This window comes from Malurus melanocephalus, unplaced genomic scaffold, assembly GCF_030028575.1.
Source record: "Malurus melanocephalus ecotype Western Australia unplaced genomic scaffold, MMel_1.1 scaffold_745, whole genome shotgun sequence".
Lineage (NCBI taxonomy): Eukaryota > Metazoa > Chordata > Aves > Passeriformes > Maluridae > Malurus > Malurus melanocephalus.
In genome coordinates, this window is record NW_026623977.1 from 63,715 (window position 1) to 82,184 (window position 18,470).

Consider the following 18,470-nt stretch of genomic DNA (forward strand, 5'->3'; position numbering starts at 1 on the left):
TGTTAGAAATAAATTAAAAGTCTGATCTGTGATTCTGTACAAGCTTGGTGAAATTGCTCCTAGAACATATAAGCAATCTGTCCTGAGGCAATCTTGGAGCCAGTAGTGACAACCTTGGAGAACACATGGAAACAAGTTTTGGGAACACTGGAAAATGTGGTGCCCAGTTCTGAGAAGCAGACTTCAAAATATGTACTATTTTGAGAGAATTCGGAGGAGACAAACAAGCATGATCAAAAATTAGAAATATATTTGGGTTTGTTTAGTTAAATATGTGATTGATTTCTGTAGAATGGAATGCAACGGTGTCCCCAACACACAGTGAGGAGTGAAACAGTAACAGGTTTAAATTAGAATACAGCTGGTAAAATCAGAAACCTTTTCAAATGCGTGTGTTGCAGAGATGGTTCAGAAATAATACTGATTGCCATGGAAAAGCAAAGACACAGCAGTGGAAAGTTTTAATAAAAGGTTCAACAAACATCTGCCACGAATAGTTTATGTAAATATTATCCTGCATTATCCTGCTGGAGGATGGAAGAGATAACTTCTCCATATTCCCTTCAGAGATGAGATTTGTGACAATAACTCCTTCATAGTCTGCTCTGTGTCTAATTTTGATCTGTCCCAAGTAACAGCCCCTCCTACCTTTACTTCAGCTGAAGCCTATTCCTACCTTTGTTTTCTATTGGACCTAAGACTCACCTAAGCCATTACTAGTTCTCACTCTGGCAAAGAGTCTTTGCATTGTATTTTTATTTTCTTTTTTCCCCCTCATTCTCACTGGTATTTGAGTAATTGAAAACTTCATCCACAAAATCTAATCAACTAAAAAAGATCTCTCTAATCACATTTCTCTTTAATTACAGTTCTAGAAAGCCAAATGCGAGAAGAAAGCTGAATTTATAGAAATAATGCTAGAAGTGCCTTCAAAAACATAATGTTTGTAGGGCATACTATAGTACCTTCTTTTCCTCTTCTCTTCTCTGAATGTCCTTCCGTTTGAGACAAAGCAAATGAAATTTCAACAGCTTTCCAGTTAGAGTTATAGGAATTTCTTCACCATTTTCCAGAAAGGCCTTGGCTACTTCCAGCACCTGAGAGGAAAAGATAAAATCATGACCAAACTATTACTTGCACAGTTTTAATAATGCACTTGACACATATATATTTCCATGSTGAAATGAGGAAGAGCTGTCTCACATTGTACGATGAGTAGGTCCAAATGGCCACATTTCCAGATAAACATCTTACCATATCATAAAACACACAATTATTCTTTGGTTCCAGAGACTTCAAATGAAGTTATATTGGCTATGAGAGAAAACTAGAATGGAAAAAAACTTATTGGCTATGAGAGAAAACTAGAATGGAAAAAAACTTCTAAGATTTATGAAGAAGTCAACAGACACAGAGCTCTCAAGGGAAAATGTAATTTTCTTTAGGTTTTAAAAAAAGAAGTAACACTAAGCAATTACATATTATAAACCAGTAAATTGAAAAGCACRTAAGAGCAAATCAAGAATAGTTTGAAGTGCTGTTTACAAAGTGACCAGTGTCTGAAGCACTAGTCCTAAATGAAAGATAAAAACTTCTGGAAGGGAATTTGAGAGGGTCTGTGGTGGTGAAAACACACCCCCTCACTGTGTAGTTCTGATTCTGTTGGTATGCAGCCTAATTGGGGTGAAATAAGGCTATTGAGTTTTCTCAGGGTGATGACAGCAGCGGGAACATACAGCTGCATTGTCCAGATGTGTGGCATTGACAGGCTGTTTTATGGCTATGTTTTTTACAGCTTGTTTCCACTAAATTTCATACAACTCACTAACATCTGGGCCGTTTTCCTTGGAGCCTCATAACCACTTTATTTACTGTGAAAAAAATAAAATAACATAAAAATACCATTAAAAAGTTGTTATATGTTTCTTTCCACTTGCGTTGTCTCTGTAATAAAGTTCACCTATGTAGGAAGCGCTGTTGAGGAATAATATAACCATAATATTTTCTTACTTTTGTTTTTAAGCAACCATCATTTTTATTTATAACCATGGGCTGAATTAGGTGTTACTCAAATGTTCTGACATGTTTCTCTTTTCTCCTCATGGAGCAATTACAGTTGGGCACATATGGTGTCAATTTTGCTCGCTAACATTGGGACAATGAAGGTGCACACTGCATCTCACTGAACTGTGTCTTGTCTAATGCAAACACCACCATTAGCTTTGAGCTTTCATAGATTCTTGCCTAGTTTAGAAATTTTCACTTCTCATCTAAAACCTTGACAAGCAAATGTAGCCACTAAAAGTGGCTTCCCTGAATCAAACAAAACCAAAATGGAATCGAGACTATTATATGCTGAATTACTGTTCCATACAAATGAGGGCAGGGAGYAGAAAAAGAAGTATCTTATAATTCAGATTTTTCTGAGTCACATAACAGGAAGACAAACCAAGACAAATGCATTTAAAAATCCTTCCAAAACAATCCTGCTCCTCCAACACAAATAAACCTAATGATCTTAACATACACAAAGGAAGACACATCATGATTAAGATTAGTTTTGTTTTGCCTATTCCATATTCGAAGTAAGACTACTTACTGGTCGCTATCTCAACAAGCCAACCAGAGAAAGCTTCTGGAAAGACCCACTGACTTCAGAGACACRGCAGAAAATCAAAGATATGTCAAGAATAAGACTTAAAAATTCCCACAGACTGTAGGCACACTAGGAACTGTTAGTTATTCCAACAAAAAAATAGTCACTCAGAGCTAGGCACACAAATCTGTGCTCTGAAAGAAAGAGACATTGCTAGAAATAGCAGAGTGATTTCCTTCAGAGAGAAAAGTTCTCAGACAGTTTTTTTCAGAATTGATGTTAACAGCTTTTGGAAAGTGAGGCTTCTCAATGCCTAATGTAGATGAGTTGCACATTTCTTGAAACACAATAGAGGGGAAATTGAGGGATTCTGGAAGGATTCCTGAAAAGTGTATATATAGTAACCCAGCTTGATGGCAGTTAGTGATTTATTGTTGGTGGAAGAAGAAAAAAGTGCTTCRATTCTTAAACCCCATGCTTCCTGAGAATTTCAAAGCATTTTACCAGTCAAAAGCAATGCATCATGATTATTCTTATTTTGTAGATTGAGAATGCAGGAATGAAGAGACTTGATGAARTAGTCAGCTGGACAACTCTTGAGTGGGTAGGAAGGCTGAACTTTTTTATGTGAGCCATTAGAGAAGTATAACCAAAACTATTTAACATTCCATGACTGCAGAGAGAGGTCACACAAATAAGACAGAGACAAAATGAGAACTCTACATTTGGCAATACAAAGAAAGCAAATAGTTTTTCATACAGAGATGTAAAATCTGTTTTATACATGAGGAAATTAAAACCAATCCTAGTGACAGAACATAGATCAATCCATGCACAGTAGATAAAGGAAATTAAATTTACTATAGATCCATGTTTACTTCATCTGTGGTCCTGTGGATTATGCAGGCCTCTGGCATAAACAGGTAAAAATTTACAGAGCCTCAACTTAAAAAAAAAAAAAGAAAAAGAAAACTCAAGACAAAAACTTGGTAGGAATACAGAAGGAAGTTTTTTGGATAGTGTGAAGAGGATTTGTTACAGATTGGCTATACTTCATCCTGCCAGTGATGATCTTTTTCTTGCGTGAAAAACCATGGAAACTTGGATGGACAAACTCAGTTAGATAGGGCCTCTTTTCCTTTAAAGCAAGAGGAAACTTAGCATTCCTCACACAGCAGGGGTCACACTGGTGAAGTGCAGAAAGGCTTTGGTGATGCAGTATTTGATCTCATGTGGTGGCAGTATGAACCACACAGAGATTTAGCTGTCTGGTGCAAAGGGCATGTATTTCAAGCCATTCAAACACTGCATGAGCTCTTGTAAGTGACCCAACACTACTGACAGATGTCAACGCCAGTGACATAGGAGATAGGTCTTAAAAGTTAGGGAAGCATTTCAAGTCACAGCCTTTGTGCTATCTTTCTTTAAAATGCCTCTTTTTCAAGATACAGAACCATTGTGGCTGCTAAATCATCATCAGAAAAATCTTTCAAAAAGGTAGATTAGATTATAAACTTTCACAGCTTTATTATTTGGAAGCAGTAACATTGTTTGCTATGAACAGGGGTCAGCCCAATTCATAGTATAGTTCTCCCATATCCAGAATGAGCTTTCTAAAGCCCTGTCTTCCCTCTTGTTCTTGATACTGCAAGAAATCCAGACCACCATGCCTCAGATTCATATAACACTTCCAAAATGAAACACAGTAGTTCCTAAAAGAACCAAGTAAGTAAAATACCTTAGTGGCTGACACAGTTCAAGTAAATTTGAAGCAGGATAGTCATCAATCAAGAGGCTACATGAATTACACAACCACGTTGTAAATTACTATTCAGATGCATTTTCCTGAGCAAATTATTAAAACTGGGGGGGAAATAAGTGATCTTCACAATCTGCTGTCAGTCTTATGAGCCCTTCACAAACAACTTTCAAGACAGACTAGGGGACAAAAGCTGCATATGTCATACTGATAGCTGTTTTTTACAAAGAAGTCTTCTTTACACATACTGTTAAATATTACTGACACTGCCAATGCCATTTCCTTGACTAAAGCATACTACAGTCAAAAAACACCAAAAGGATCTCAGCTTACGGAAAAACCTTTTTTTTCAGATGACAACCCCAGTGTGTTGAAAGATAATTCAGTTTCTCATATCAGACCATGCACCTAATTTCATTTTAACTCCCAAAACCTCTTCTCACCTATGATGTCAAAAGATTACTTGCTTAATCATTATATTTCACTAATGAATTAATGACTCACAGTTTAAAGAGAGTTTAAGAATTCACATATGTCAGTAAATTGCATATCTGAGCATAGTTTTATATACAGTTGATGTATCCACCAGGTAGACAGTAAAGTTAAGCCAAATGAATCATCCTTGTTAATCAAAGAAGATTATACCATTACCTATTTCAGAGAATGAAAATAATTGAAGTGGATTTGATGACTTCTTCTRCCCCACAGAGTCCTTTTCAAATAAACCTACTAAAATAAAGCAATACTGAGCAAATATGAATGCTGTCCATGTGCTAAATATCCTTCTTTTTCTTGTCAGAACATTTCTAAAAGCAGAAGCAAATAGCTACTTGTACTCTAGAAAAATAACTTGTCACTCATATCAGTGAGTCTGTTTTTTGCCAAAACACAACACAGCTTGAGCTGGTTAGCAGAAACCTATTAGAATTGTCCATTGTAAGAAAGATATTCTTTACAAGATTCTCTACAGAAAATGTGCAACCTGAGGGTCTATTTTAACTGGTTTAATCTCAGCAATGCTCTGTGAGAACTTTCTAACATGTATCTACAGCATTATGTTAAGTACTTAATAATGTTTTAAGAAAAATAGAAATAGTGAATAGCCAAATTTCAGTAAAGATGAGAAAATATTTAAAAATTGGGAGGGCTTTTCACCTTGGCTTTATTAGAGAGCTCATATAGGAGCTCTCATCATCTAGGACATACACCTCCTGTGGCTTCCTGACCACTACTGCTATGAAAATAAAACTAGCCATGATTGGAGAGATCAGATATTAGCAATGATATCTCAGGAAAGAATTCTATGCAATAGGGAAGGTTTTGTCATGTGACCCTTCATACAACTGTTTTCTTTGAGTGCTGATTGGGAAGCAATAGTTGAAATAGCATTTAAGTGATTTCTGAAGAGCTCCTACAAAACCCAGACTTTTTTAAAAAGAGAGGACAGGACAGTCTGTGGTGATTTGTGCTCAGATGAAGAGATATATTGCTATGATCAAATACTGAAATGTTTACATTTCAGTGCGATGAATCTGCCCAGGAAATCTTTCCATTATGGCACTGAGTATTTTAAGTTTCTGAGAAGTAAATTGTCTCCAGCAATTTCAGCCAACTGAATCCACACAATGAGAATCACAAAGCTAAAAGATTTAGTCACGCTTCTCTAACACTGCATCTGGCTAGGAGGAGAACCCCATCAGAGGTGGAACAAAAACATTTAAGAAGCAAAGTTGCCTCATTAACCCTTGTGCTGGCAGAACCCAACCAGCTACATCTTGACAGAGTTTTCTAAGCCACATCAGAACATTTGGGCCAGGTAGTTTCAATGGCCTTGTAGACTTGGCACCACAAAATTGGGCAGGATCTTTCCACCTTGGTTGGCCCAGCTTTGCAACAGGGCTTTCAGCTTTCTTTTTTTTTTATTAATTTGGTGATAAAGGAATGGGCTTTGTTGCTGTACTTGAAAAAAAAGTCATACACTTTATTGTCCTTAATGAACCAATTACAGTCCCCTGAAAACTTTGAAGACAAAAAACCAGAAGACAGCATTGCCTTTGGCTATTTCAGAGAGTCCCTCTACCACTTCAAGGATGACATTCTTACAGACATAATTGCTGTTTCCTCTGCTTATTTCAACAAAGCCTGCACAAAAAAAGCAGAAATTTTATACCAATTTGCATGYATGCAGGAAACTTCATAATCTGTGAAGCAAACCAAAGTGTCACCACTGTTCTAAAGATGATGAATTTCAAAAGGTATCAATTCTCTTTGCTAGAAAATAAATCTGTAACAATTTGAGTATTATGAATGGCCTCAGGTCAAATAATTACAGCTAGCAGTAATGAAATAATAATGCATGTTTCCAAAATTCCAGCATTAGGACTATGAAGAGTCACTATTCTGAAATGAAAATAAAAGATGTGCGTGTYAATTGCCTCATGTAAATAATAGAATCTGAGCCCTCAGATTTTAGGAAACARAATTAGAAAACACAGATGGTTTTCCTGCTCAAGCTCAAGACCTTTTCCCCAGTTTTAACATTTAGAAATCCTGGTACTTCATAACATGATCCATTGTTCCTGGAAAGGGAAACCAAACCAGAGATACTTAAGAAACTGACTGCAAAAAGCTACAATTTATACGATTGGTGGTTTATAGCAACAAAGGTTTTGTCTCATGGAATAAATAAATCCAAATGGAAGGCATTTAACTTGATAATCTAAAGGACTACACATGCCACTTGATCATGCAGTGCCATCAGATGCTCTGACAATATCAAAGGCTGATGCAAAGACATGCGACACCAAAATTAATGAATTCTTTCCTTAACAACCTTTTAAGCAGATTGACCTAAATACTGTGAACTAACAGGCAGAGTGGTTAAACTCTTCTCGGAAGACTAGACACTAAATATCTAAGGTAAATACCCCACCATATTAGTGGATCGTTAATAAAATGTTCTATATTCTGTACTACAAACTGGTAGGAGTTTGGTAACAGGTAACAGATGAGTTGCTAATGCCCACAGCAGGATTTGAARTCCCTTACCCTTCCCTGAAGCCAGTACCTCCTTAAAAGGCACATTAATTTAACAACAATTTCCAAGTGTACACATTAAACCTCTGTGTATCCACACAGCGTAAGGGCCAAGTCCTTTTGCAATAAAATTCTCTTCACTTGCCACACAATACCACTTGACAAAGGCTGACTGGAATACTGCTCCATTTTATTATGACATTTAAGAGTGCAGTATTAAATTTGTTTTGTACTGGAATGAAAAATAAAATTAAATATTTCTATCCTTCTAACCATTCAGCACAGCTGCTAAAGTTGTTTTTAGTGTCAAACTGCCATGAAAACAATGACACCAGGTAAGTTTTGGCTCYTGAACTGTTCAATTTTACAACTTTTAAAATTAATTTTGTTCTAGTGGAATGAAAAAAAAATTCTAACTTGTATTAAGAATAGAATTCTATTGACATGTACGTATAAAGTGAGAAGGTTTGCTTTTAATAGGGTTATCTTTACTTTTGAGAAAGCCTAATCTTGACCAGAAAGCCTGGACARCATAAGCAAAGTATTAAAAACAGGTAGCTAAGTAACTCTTTGGAMTACTAGTATTAATTGTAACCAACTCTTGGAGAACAAAGGCAGCATTACAGCAAATAAATAAAAATATCACACCAGCACATTAAAAAGGGAAATTAGAATAACTTATATACTGGCAATGTAATGCTGATCATCGCAGAACAACAAAGAAGATGTTATTTCCTTAATGTTGTAAAGAAGAATTCAATAGGCACTAMACAAAAGGAGGGTAAAATAACTACCAATTCGATTTTGTTCCCTTAAAGACAAAAAATAAGGCAGCCTTTTCACAAAGAGAATAGCTTTCCATGGCAAGGATGCAATTCTATTTGACACAGAAAATATGATACAGTGAAAAGCAGAATTCCCTAAGCTCTGTGGTCTTGGATAGGAAGGAAAGAAAAAGAGAAGAAAAAAAGCATGATTGTGTTGGCATAATTTAAACCTATACAGGGTGTAGGTTTAAAAAAAAAAAAGAAAAAAATTATTTGCTGGAAACTTTCAACTGCACCAAACACTTCCACTACATTTGAGATCCAAAGTCTAGGTAATTAATTTACCTGATCCTTTCTAATATGAATGCCTTCTCCAGTCACCTCTTCCTCCTACCTCCTGCAAGTTATGGGGTATATATTTACATACAAACACATGTATATACACACATACATGTACGCATAGATATATATATATATAAATAATGATGATAGATGATACAACACATACACACACAGGCACACACATATATACATATAAATATATATATAAAAATAAAACTCTGCTATGATCAGAATATTTTCTAAGTAGTATTAACCTATGATTGTTCTTATGAAATCATTGATCTAGGGAGGAATACTGGAATGTATTGCACACACCTCATGCATCCTGAAAATGCAGGAGATGCCAGTAGAGTTAGCCATCAACCTGGTGATTAACAGCTGAGAAATACTTATTTAYAACTTATTTATGCTGCTCCAGTCTCACAGAATTCCAAGATGAGAATGGGACACAATTTGGATTCGGCATCTGATCGGATAATACTTTACAGTTTGACTACAATGGGAACTTTGCTGGGAGAAACAAAAATTAGTATATAAATTCTTGACCAGTAGTGGAATAAAGATTACTATTTTAATTGCAATTACACTATTTTGGTGATGCAGGATGACCTGTCCCAGAGATGAGTAAAAGCAGCATGGAAGGATGCTTCTGTTACAAGATTTTAGTTTTGCAGGCTTCACAAGCACAAGGACATGTCTTGAAGGCAATGTTCTGGGCTCCACAACCAAACAAAACTGCTGTCATCTCTGCCACTTGTGCCTTTTTCATCTTTCCATGAAAATTTTTCCCAAGCATCTCATCTTATTTGGCAGAACCACAAAACTCTGCCACATCTCTCCCTTCTATCCCTCTCTCTCATGGCCATGACCCTTATTCAAATGTCCTCTTCCAGCAMCATTATCCATCTACCTCCAGTCATCTCATGTGAAGGGGCCACGTGAGGCTCCATCTTCTTTCATAATCACCTCTCAGATCCAGCTTGTTCCCTTATTAGTATGGGACATGATTCCATCTCAGAATTTCCTAACTAACATGAAGGTAACTTTCTTTACCCTGTCCTAGTGAGTAAAAAAAMATTKGCACATGGTCTTGTTTGCACCTTAATTCAGGGAGAGGCATCTTTCAATAATCAGATCTTAACAACACTCTCACATTTAGTAGTGGTAAAATATCTTATTTACACATGATGTTATTAATCTTAATAGAAAACTGACCCAACAAACAAGTGTGTTACCAATAAAAGACACATACCTTGCTGATAAAATGCATATATTTTTAATTTTATGTCTTGTTGCAAAAACTGTATGTGATAAATTATGAAATCTGTTGATATATTACAGGAAGCATATTTTCCCTTTTATACATATGGAAAAAATTAATTCCTCAGCATCTTTATGAGAGAATCAGTCTATCATCATTCCATTAAGTGCTGGAATCAGGATGAAATTACCAAGGAGAACTCCTACTCCCATCAGGTCATGTAAGAGTCACAAAAGGTGTTAGACCTCTAATTCTCCTGTATTTGGAAATCTTTTAGCTACACATTTATAAACCCAGATCCTCTGCATTTTGTACAGTAAGAGTGATATGAAATACAAACCAGTAAAATGATAGAAGGCCTGAAGGGGAATAACTGAAAACAGACAGCATTAATTATTTTAATATGATATATAGCTTGCAATAKATCATGAGCAGTTTGTTAAAGGTACTTGACTTCTAGTCACTGCAGGCTGCTGCACTGAAATTTATTAAAACCCCTGCATTTCAGTGAATGAAAAGTGCAAGACCAATGACATGGGTAAGAATGTTACTAATACCAATAATAACCACATTGCTATGCATGTCATTAGTCCCAAATTCACACACATGTACATGTCATATGTTCAAAGACCATTAAATGTCAGGACTCTCACACTATCTCTCAAAACGAATATGGAAACTTGTGGAAATGCCAGCATGTTGAATCCTGTCACAGAGAACTGTACGTGGCATTGATAGAAATGCTCCTTTCACAAGAACTTTCTCACAACCCAGTGTTCCGTGCCAACCTGGTATTTGTTTATCTTTGCTGGTGAAGCAGTGAAAGCTTTGAATGCACAAACTGCACATGGAATCTATGTGAATGTTCAGGAGTAAACTCTGCCCAGAGAGGTGGGATCTTCATGCTGTGGCAACATGATCGATCTTTTAATTCGCTRCAGCCTGAACGGAAACTGAGTCCAAGCAAAAGGTCAGAACAGGCATTTTATATTCTGTGTTAAARGAGGGGAGGAAAAAAAATGTCTTTGAGGAGTAAAGTAAGAAGCTAATGAGACMCAGCACTGACAGCTGGAATTTAATAAGTGTCCACTTCACAGGGAAAATTGCTCTTACTAATTAAATACAGGTATCATACAAAGCTTCTGCTTAGAGCTACACTTCAAAATCCTTCTGTCAAGTAGGACTGAAGAAGTTTTACATACTTCTTAATATAAGGGTGAGTTTGCCTGGGAGGCTAGCCCTAAAGGAAGAGGGTTAATTGCACAGAATTCAGTCCTGTCAGTGGTAAATAATTCCAAAGGGACTCGTTTAGTTAGTAGCCTGGCATTACTGAAAAAACAGATCACAACTGAAAAGAACTGTTATAAAGCCCATCAAAATCCGAGACACGTAAAAAGTTTATTACTCATTGCAGAAATAAAATGCAAACAAGATCTTTTTAGAGGSATCCCAAATTCTTTATGCTCCAGGTCTGTAGGACTGTAAAACTCTACCTGAGAAAATTTTAAACAATCTTCTAATTAATCTCAGGATTTTATAGCTTTTCACAAGCTGTAAGTAAAACATTAACAGGGTAGGAGGAAGTACTCTTTGTACTAAGCATGAATCCAAGCCCTGCTGACATAGTCCACTAGATGAATCAGGTTACATCAAACTGAGATTASAACGGGTACTAGCCCACAGAATAGAGTTTCATTTAGGGGACTGCATTCCCATAAATGAAGGTACAAGRTTCTAAATTACTGAGAGCATCTGAGAGAGAAGAGTCTGACAGATTTTCTGTMATTTGAGACATCATCATCAAAATATGACCCCATAGCGCATCCTTAAAAATAAAACTCATATCCTTGAAAAGACATTTTGATAATCACTTAATTATTAATTATCACTTAATTAGCAGTCCAACAGAATATTGTTGGTATCACGAGAAGAAAGCAGTTAAAATGTCTAGATGGTTGAGTGTTTTTACCAGCTAGATCCAATGAATTCACATTTACCCAAGAATGCATAACAAAACCACACAGCTCTAATTACTTCAGTGTAAAGGAGCACTGATTCTGCAATATGTTTTAACCTACCTCATAGTACATAGGCATATCCCTAGCCCTTCTTCTTTGAGTCCCAAATTCTTCGACCTGTAAGTAAATAAAGCATTCTGCTGTGAGAAAATTTTATGTTTACAGAAATTATTTTACTCAATAATCCCTTCTGCAAACACTATATTCACACTCCAAAACAGTCAGGAATTATTCTATGGTACCCCTGTACCTTAGGAAGGGAGCTTTGTATAAGCACAAAGAAGAAGTCTGTAATGGAACTTCATTTACAGAGCGCAGAGCAACTCATACAATAAGCTTTWCTTTTTATCTTTTTCAATTTTTAACTTCTGTGAATTACAGTAATGAAGCTGGTGAAAACTATGGAGAGTAAGTCCTATGAGGAGTGGATGAGGAAGCTGGAGTTGTTTAGTCTGGAGAAATCCTTTCCTCAGGGGAGCTCTTATCACTCTCTACAACTACCTAAAAGGAGGKARGGGGGACTGGTCTCATCTCTCAGGCAACAAGTGACAGGACAAGAGGAAAAGGCTTCAAGCTGTGCCAGGAGAGGTTCAGGTTAGAGATTTTTTTTTTTTTTCACAGAAAGGGTTTTCAAGCATTAGAATGGGCTGCCCAGGGAGGTGGAGTCACCATCCCTGGAAGTGTTCAAGAAACAACTGGATGTGGCACTTGGTGCTGTTGATAAGGTGGGGTTCAATMAAAGGTTGGACCCAATGATCTTGGAGTTGTTTTCCAACCTTAATGATTCTATGAATTAGTGTAATTTTTGAAACTTCTACAGTGTAGTTTATCATTACCACAGACCAAAGAAGGCAGGATCTAGAAATTACACCTCCAGTTTGGATCATTATTAAAATTTAATTTCTTGGAATACCTGTCTGAAAATGTCTTCACGTGTTACCAAGGTGAAGAGCTTTCGCAGTGGCACCTGCACAGCAAGAGACAGGGCCCGGAGGTGGATGTCATCCTCARTCCTGGTCCCCACAACAAAAGCAATGCTGGGCTTCCAGTTATTCTGCATGCCAAAAGAAAAYATTAAAGGTATTAAAACTCATGCCAACAAAATTACTTCTCTGCAGTTTCAAAGAGAAATCTTGTAGCGATGGTTTCATGTCATTTTAAGATGTAATAAACATCACTGTGTTAATCACACTAAAATTGCATGCAACCCAAAAAAGCCTCTACTACTTTGTCCCAATTCTTTCTGCCATCAGATGGCAGCATTATGCTATGGAAACACAAATTCCTACTAACAGCCTGAACAAAACTCGCAGGCAAACGCTGCATTAGCATCTCACAAAGATGTACTGACTTTTAAATGGCATTTGCAAATTTGACAGTTCAGATAGCAAACAAGAAGTGAATTTTGAATAAATGTATTATTGTGATTATTTTATGTAGAAAAAAATAACAATATTCAGCTCCCTCATCATGGGAATTAGATAATGCTCTGATACTATTTTCTGGAAATTGTAGCATTATTTTTATGATGTTCTATGAAGGTATACTTCATAAAGTATRGTTCATAAAGGTATGGTTCTTGCACGGATTCACTAAATATTTTGAATCAAGAAAAATTATCAATGACAAGTTGTATTAACTACAATATCAATTAATTAAAAAAACTAGCAGTTTTCAAATGTTTACAGTAGCATACACATTATTTTAATGGAAAAAAATGTTTTCAGCACTAAAAAATGCAGAACAAGAGAAGATGGGAACACTTTATCTAGTGATACATCCACAAAAGTTTAAACATTATGTAATTTAAGCAACTTCTACTTGTTACTCCCTTTCACATTTCTGCTTTAACCTTCTGCCACCCTTTTCACAGAGTGAATCACTGTCTCCAGCACATCTCCATCTCACTCTAGAGAGCGTTCTTTATCAGTATCAGTGGAAGCTGAACCAGATGCATTAGTAATGGTTGTGCTATACAGGATCACCAGATTTTTTTTTTCAATGCATATCTGCATGTGTAAACTGCAAGGTTACCAATACAGCTGCATAAAGGTAAACATGGAAAGGGATTCAGTCAGACCAAGGCAGTCCCAAGTCAGTCCCACTAATCATGATCAGCCTAAGCAGAGTCACAGTCCAGTGCACATCATAGTAAAGAAAGAATTAAAGAGATTTAAGAGAGGGTGGTAACTTTAGGATAGTGAATATTTTCATATATTTATATTATGTACAAAGCCTTTGTGGAATAGGAACAAAACCTGGGCTGAGTTTATGGTAAACACAGGAAAAGGACCATTCTAAGAAACAGACTCAAATGGAAAGAGAAGCATCTTCTTCCAGTTTTACAATACCCTTCTTCACTTGTTCCTTTTCTTAGGTGATATAAAGCCTAGCTAAATGTCTGCAATTTGAATAATTGATGGATTGGGAAGGGAGAAAGCCACAGTTGACATCAAAATAGTACCTGCTTGCWTGGTGGGAAAGAGTTTGTCAAACTCTTAATGTAACAAAAAATGAGTATGCCCCATTTTTTTAACAACAGAATATTCAAAAAAGCAAGAAAGAAGAGTCATGAATAGCTTGTCATCTATTTCTAGACTGACCAGTATTGAAGTCCTTAATGATAATTTTTCAGAAAAGCTGCACACTGAGAACATGAACTAAAGTCAACAAGGACAGTCAATGTGCAGCATTAATACACAGTTTAAGGAGTTTAATTGAAGATACTCTTTTCTGACATTTAAAATCTAATATTTTTGCAATACTGCCTCTATATTATCGATTGTGTAACAGTATCCTTTATATTCAAGGCACTGAAAGGATAGAGGAGAAACAGACCCTGTTTCTACAGCTCACYACCTAAAATCACAACATAAAAATGTGAAGGAAAAGTAGTAAAATGTATATGGTTACTTTAAAAATATTTTCTCCCTCAATATACAACTGCTCCTCTACTTAGTTTTATTCTTTCAAATGTTATTGTAGTATCTAGGCTTGAGAAAGGATCTGAAAGAGGATAGATTAGTGACCCCAAGGCTACCTCAAATGACATTCCCAGCTTAATGAACAGGATAGAGAAAACYATAAAAATAACTACTGGAAAATCATGGAAACAGTTTAGGGAGGTTGCCATTGAGACTATAACATGAGCCCTACAAACTGAGCACAAAATGCAGGGAGCAGATATCCCACAGAAWCAACAATGCTGATTCAAATGTGAATTTAAAAAAAAATTGAAGCTGGAAATGTGCATTGGCAACTGAATACTGCTTAAAGAATCTGAAGCAAGCTCCAGTTAAGGGCAGGCCAGATTGCTCTCACTGGAATACATCCAGTGACAACCATTGTCACAAATGACACTGTCCTCCTGGTTTTAAAACTCTTTGCCATGTCAAGTGTTGCAACAACAAAGTCTCTCAGTGTTAGAAATATCCATCTGTGTGGAAACTTCTTTGTCCCTCAGTTGGAGRTTCTCCAAACCTGCAAGATCAACCTAATTCTGAAAGCTCCATGTAAGCAGCAAACAGTTTTTCAAAATCCTTGCTTTCACAAACACAGAAGGTGCCTCTTTTCATGGTTTTGCACTCAAACTTCCATTTTGTTCCTCTGCAATGCAATTTTTTCCAACTGTTAAAAATCAGTACACGTAACCTGTATATCTTATTCATCACAGCAGTATTGGAATAGCATGAGTACGTTAAAAAAATATCTAATTTTAATTATTAAAATATCTAATTTTAATTCACATTGAAGAAAAAAGCAGATGGAGCAAAACAATTTTTTTTTCTTTTTGAACACATCTTGTTTTCTCTGCTTCGGTTCCTAGACACAAAAAGGCAGCTGTTCTAGAGAAGACAGTTGAACAAGTCAGGTATATTGCTTATTTTTGCAGTACCAGTTTCTAGATCTCTTTGGCCAAGAAAAGCATCAAGCAGCCATCTTATCCTCCTCCCATTTCCAGACAATCTGATTAGCTCTCMTTTTACTTTTGCAGTATTTAATGTTGTGGGGTTTACTGTTTTTAATTTGGTTGCCTTTTTTTTTTTTGTTTGCTTATTTGTTTGGGGTTTTTTTGCAGATTGTGTGTGTATTTTGTTTGACTGTTTGGTATTTTTTCCCTTAGGACAACGACCAGTAAGTTCATTTCATTATGGCAGAATTTCAAATTTACCTGTWAGGGCTCAGAAGAAACATTTAAAAACTCAAACTCCAAACATCCGATCATCAAACTGAAAGAGTTCTTCAATCCCTTGATTTTTACATAATACTTCAGAAATATTAAGATTTATTAGTGATTTACGAACAATTAGGAGTAGTAACAACTATTTTCAACAATGAGGGAGCTTGTAAACCAGTAAATACAGCTGCCTTTACTGGGAAAGGTTGTTTATCAGGAATTTTGTAGCCTTAAGGTAGGACATCACTGCTTAGAAATCTGCAGACCCACTTTCATTACCTGATTGGCACACCCACATTTACCAAGTTTTTAAGAGCCTGAGCTTTTGCTGTACAGTATAGGCAGATGAGAGAATAACAAAGCTCAACAGAATGCTAATTTTTCTCTGAAGAGGAAGTAGTATGAATATCAATMAAAAATGGAGCCATCCTATTCAGAACATTTTTGCAATTTCACAAGATTTAAGTTGATTTCAATTTTCAGGCCCTAAAATGCCAATAAAGTGAGAGAAATCATACAGATGGAAAGTGAGCATAGAACATGGCTTCCAGTTGCAATGGTTAGTTCTAGTTAATAAGAACAAATAATAAATTACAAWTAAGGGCTGTATTTGCCCAGAATTAATCTTTCACTCAGCAAATATCACCCCTTAGCTACTTAACAGATGCAAAGTATAAAACTACCTAAAAATCTTAATTTATATTCTGCAATTTAATTCTGCAGTGAACCCAATSAAAACAGATGATACATATCTGAGGACAAATACAGTTTGCAGCTCCATGTTCTTCTGTATAGCACATTAGAAACAAGAAAGATATATATAAACTATAATGTGAGGTTCTGGAAAATCCATATTTCCTCTGTATGTGTTTTTAAGTTGTGTTTGCCAGTTTTCACAGTGCATTTAGTAAAAGCAATTATTTGGTTAGTAAATACCATTTAAATCATACTTTAGTTAGCATACCCATCCATAAAAATCTTAACAGCACTGGTAAAATGACTCTTTTTCATAGATTGAACTAATAAAATAGTGAAAGTCATAAACACATTAAAATGTGAAATTTCACCACTTGGTCTATCTGGTACAATTTAAAACCAGTTCTAGTAAATTCCCTTTGCCTCCWCTAAAGGGAAAGAATATTTTCTAAACTGATACAAGATTTAAAAATTCTTTACATATGATTTATGAGGAGAGACATTTAGTTATTTGATAGGAGTTCCTGTCATCTTCCAGATAATTTCAGATTCATATGGTGCTTCACATACAATACTGAGGACGAGTAAGAAATAAGTTTTGTGCACTGTGTCTGGTGAGACCTACAATTCAAGTTGTTTSACACTTTCTTTTACAGACTGTTTTCAGTTCCTGGGCTTTATATATTTGAGTTTAAACTTTGTATGTTATRCGATTACTGGGGTAGAGTGAGTGGGGGGAGGGATAGTGTGGTTAGGCTCTTTGCAGAATGAGATTTGATTTCTAAAAATCCTGCTTATCCTTTAATAAAAACCCCTATGTGATTAAGTAGTTAAGATATTCAATGCCCTCCGTGTTCAAGAGGAAGGAATTAAATCTGGCAGCAGAGCTGTACTTGTGTCAAAGATGTGCTTKTACAGAGCATGTTTATTTACATTAAGTACACCCACATTTGGCCACACTTGCTGAATCTTGATTCACACATGCTCAGAACAGATTTGTTGGCATTTGAGTTTTGCATGGAGTGTACTCTTGTCCATGACTGTAAGAGCTGAATAAGAACACTCCTGCAGTAAGAAATTTCAGTGGCTGCCCAGCATCTCAGAAGCCTAACTTCGAGTTTTTCTCAACTTCYCAAACCTCTGTGAACACCATGGCAGAGAAAGTGAAATTAATTTAACTGGAACAGAAAGCAGTCAGACGACACCAGAATTACAGAAACAAGGAATCTCAAGTCAGCCCCCATGGGTATAGGCATTACAATAATCTTTAATTAGGTGATCACATACTTTTTCCTACAGAATTCCTGCYCCATTCAATATTTTTTTTCCATCTGCCTCAATGTGTGGTCCTGAATAATACCAACTTTAACATTTCCCAATTTTTGAGCATTTTATTTCCTACCTTTAAAAATACTTCAATATAACGGTGTGCATTTAAGAAATGTAATAAATCACGTGTAGAGGCAGCAGAGCATACAAAGCGCTTTGTTCACTGAATTCACTGCACAATATCCACAACCACAATAAACACCACCATAAAAAAATATAATCACTAATTGGCACCTTGCTAGTAAGCATAAGAGAAAGACCAGGAACAGAGTAGAGATGGAGATTGAACCTTCATCCCATTCTTATGCTTCAGGGAGGTTTTCAAGGACAAGATTCACAAGTAACAAAAGGCTCAAACACCTTAGAACTCTATTGAAAAATCTATGTTCGATGGAAAAATGGGAAACAACGCCCTAAGATATTCAAAAAGTGGTCTTGTTTGGCTAAACTTGTACTATATGGTTACAACCAAATAAAAGTAGAAGAAAG

General features: G+C 36.1%; 1 protein-coding gene across 1 annotated transcript in view; it reads right to left on the minus strand.

Moving 5' to 3' along the window:
* Positions 1–18,470, minus strand: part of SPAG17 (sperm associated antigen 17) — an 84,349-nt gene that overhangs the window by 63,616 nt on the left and 2,263 nt on the right. The window contains exons 2-4 of the mRNA XM_057384766.1: positions 12,693–12,833; positions 11,840–11,896; positions 966–1,097 (exon numbers count right to left, since the gene is read on the minus strand). Of these exons, the coding sequence (XP_057240749.1) occupies positions 966–1,097; positions 11,840–11,896; positions 12,693–12,833 (330 nt within the window). The remainder of the gene's footprint in view (positions 1–965; positions 1,098–11,839; positions 11,897–12,692; positions 12,834–18,470) is intronic.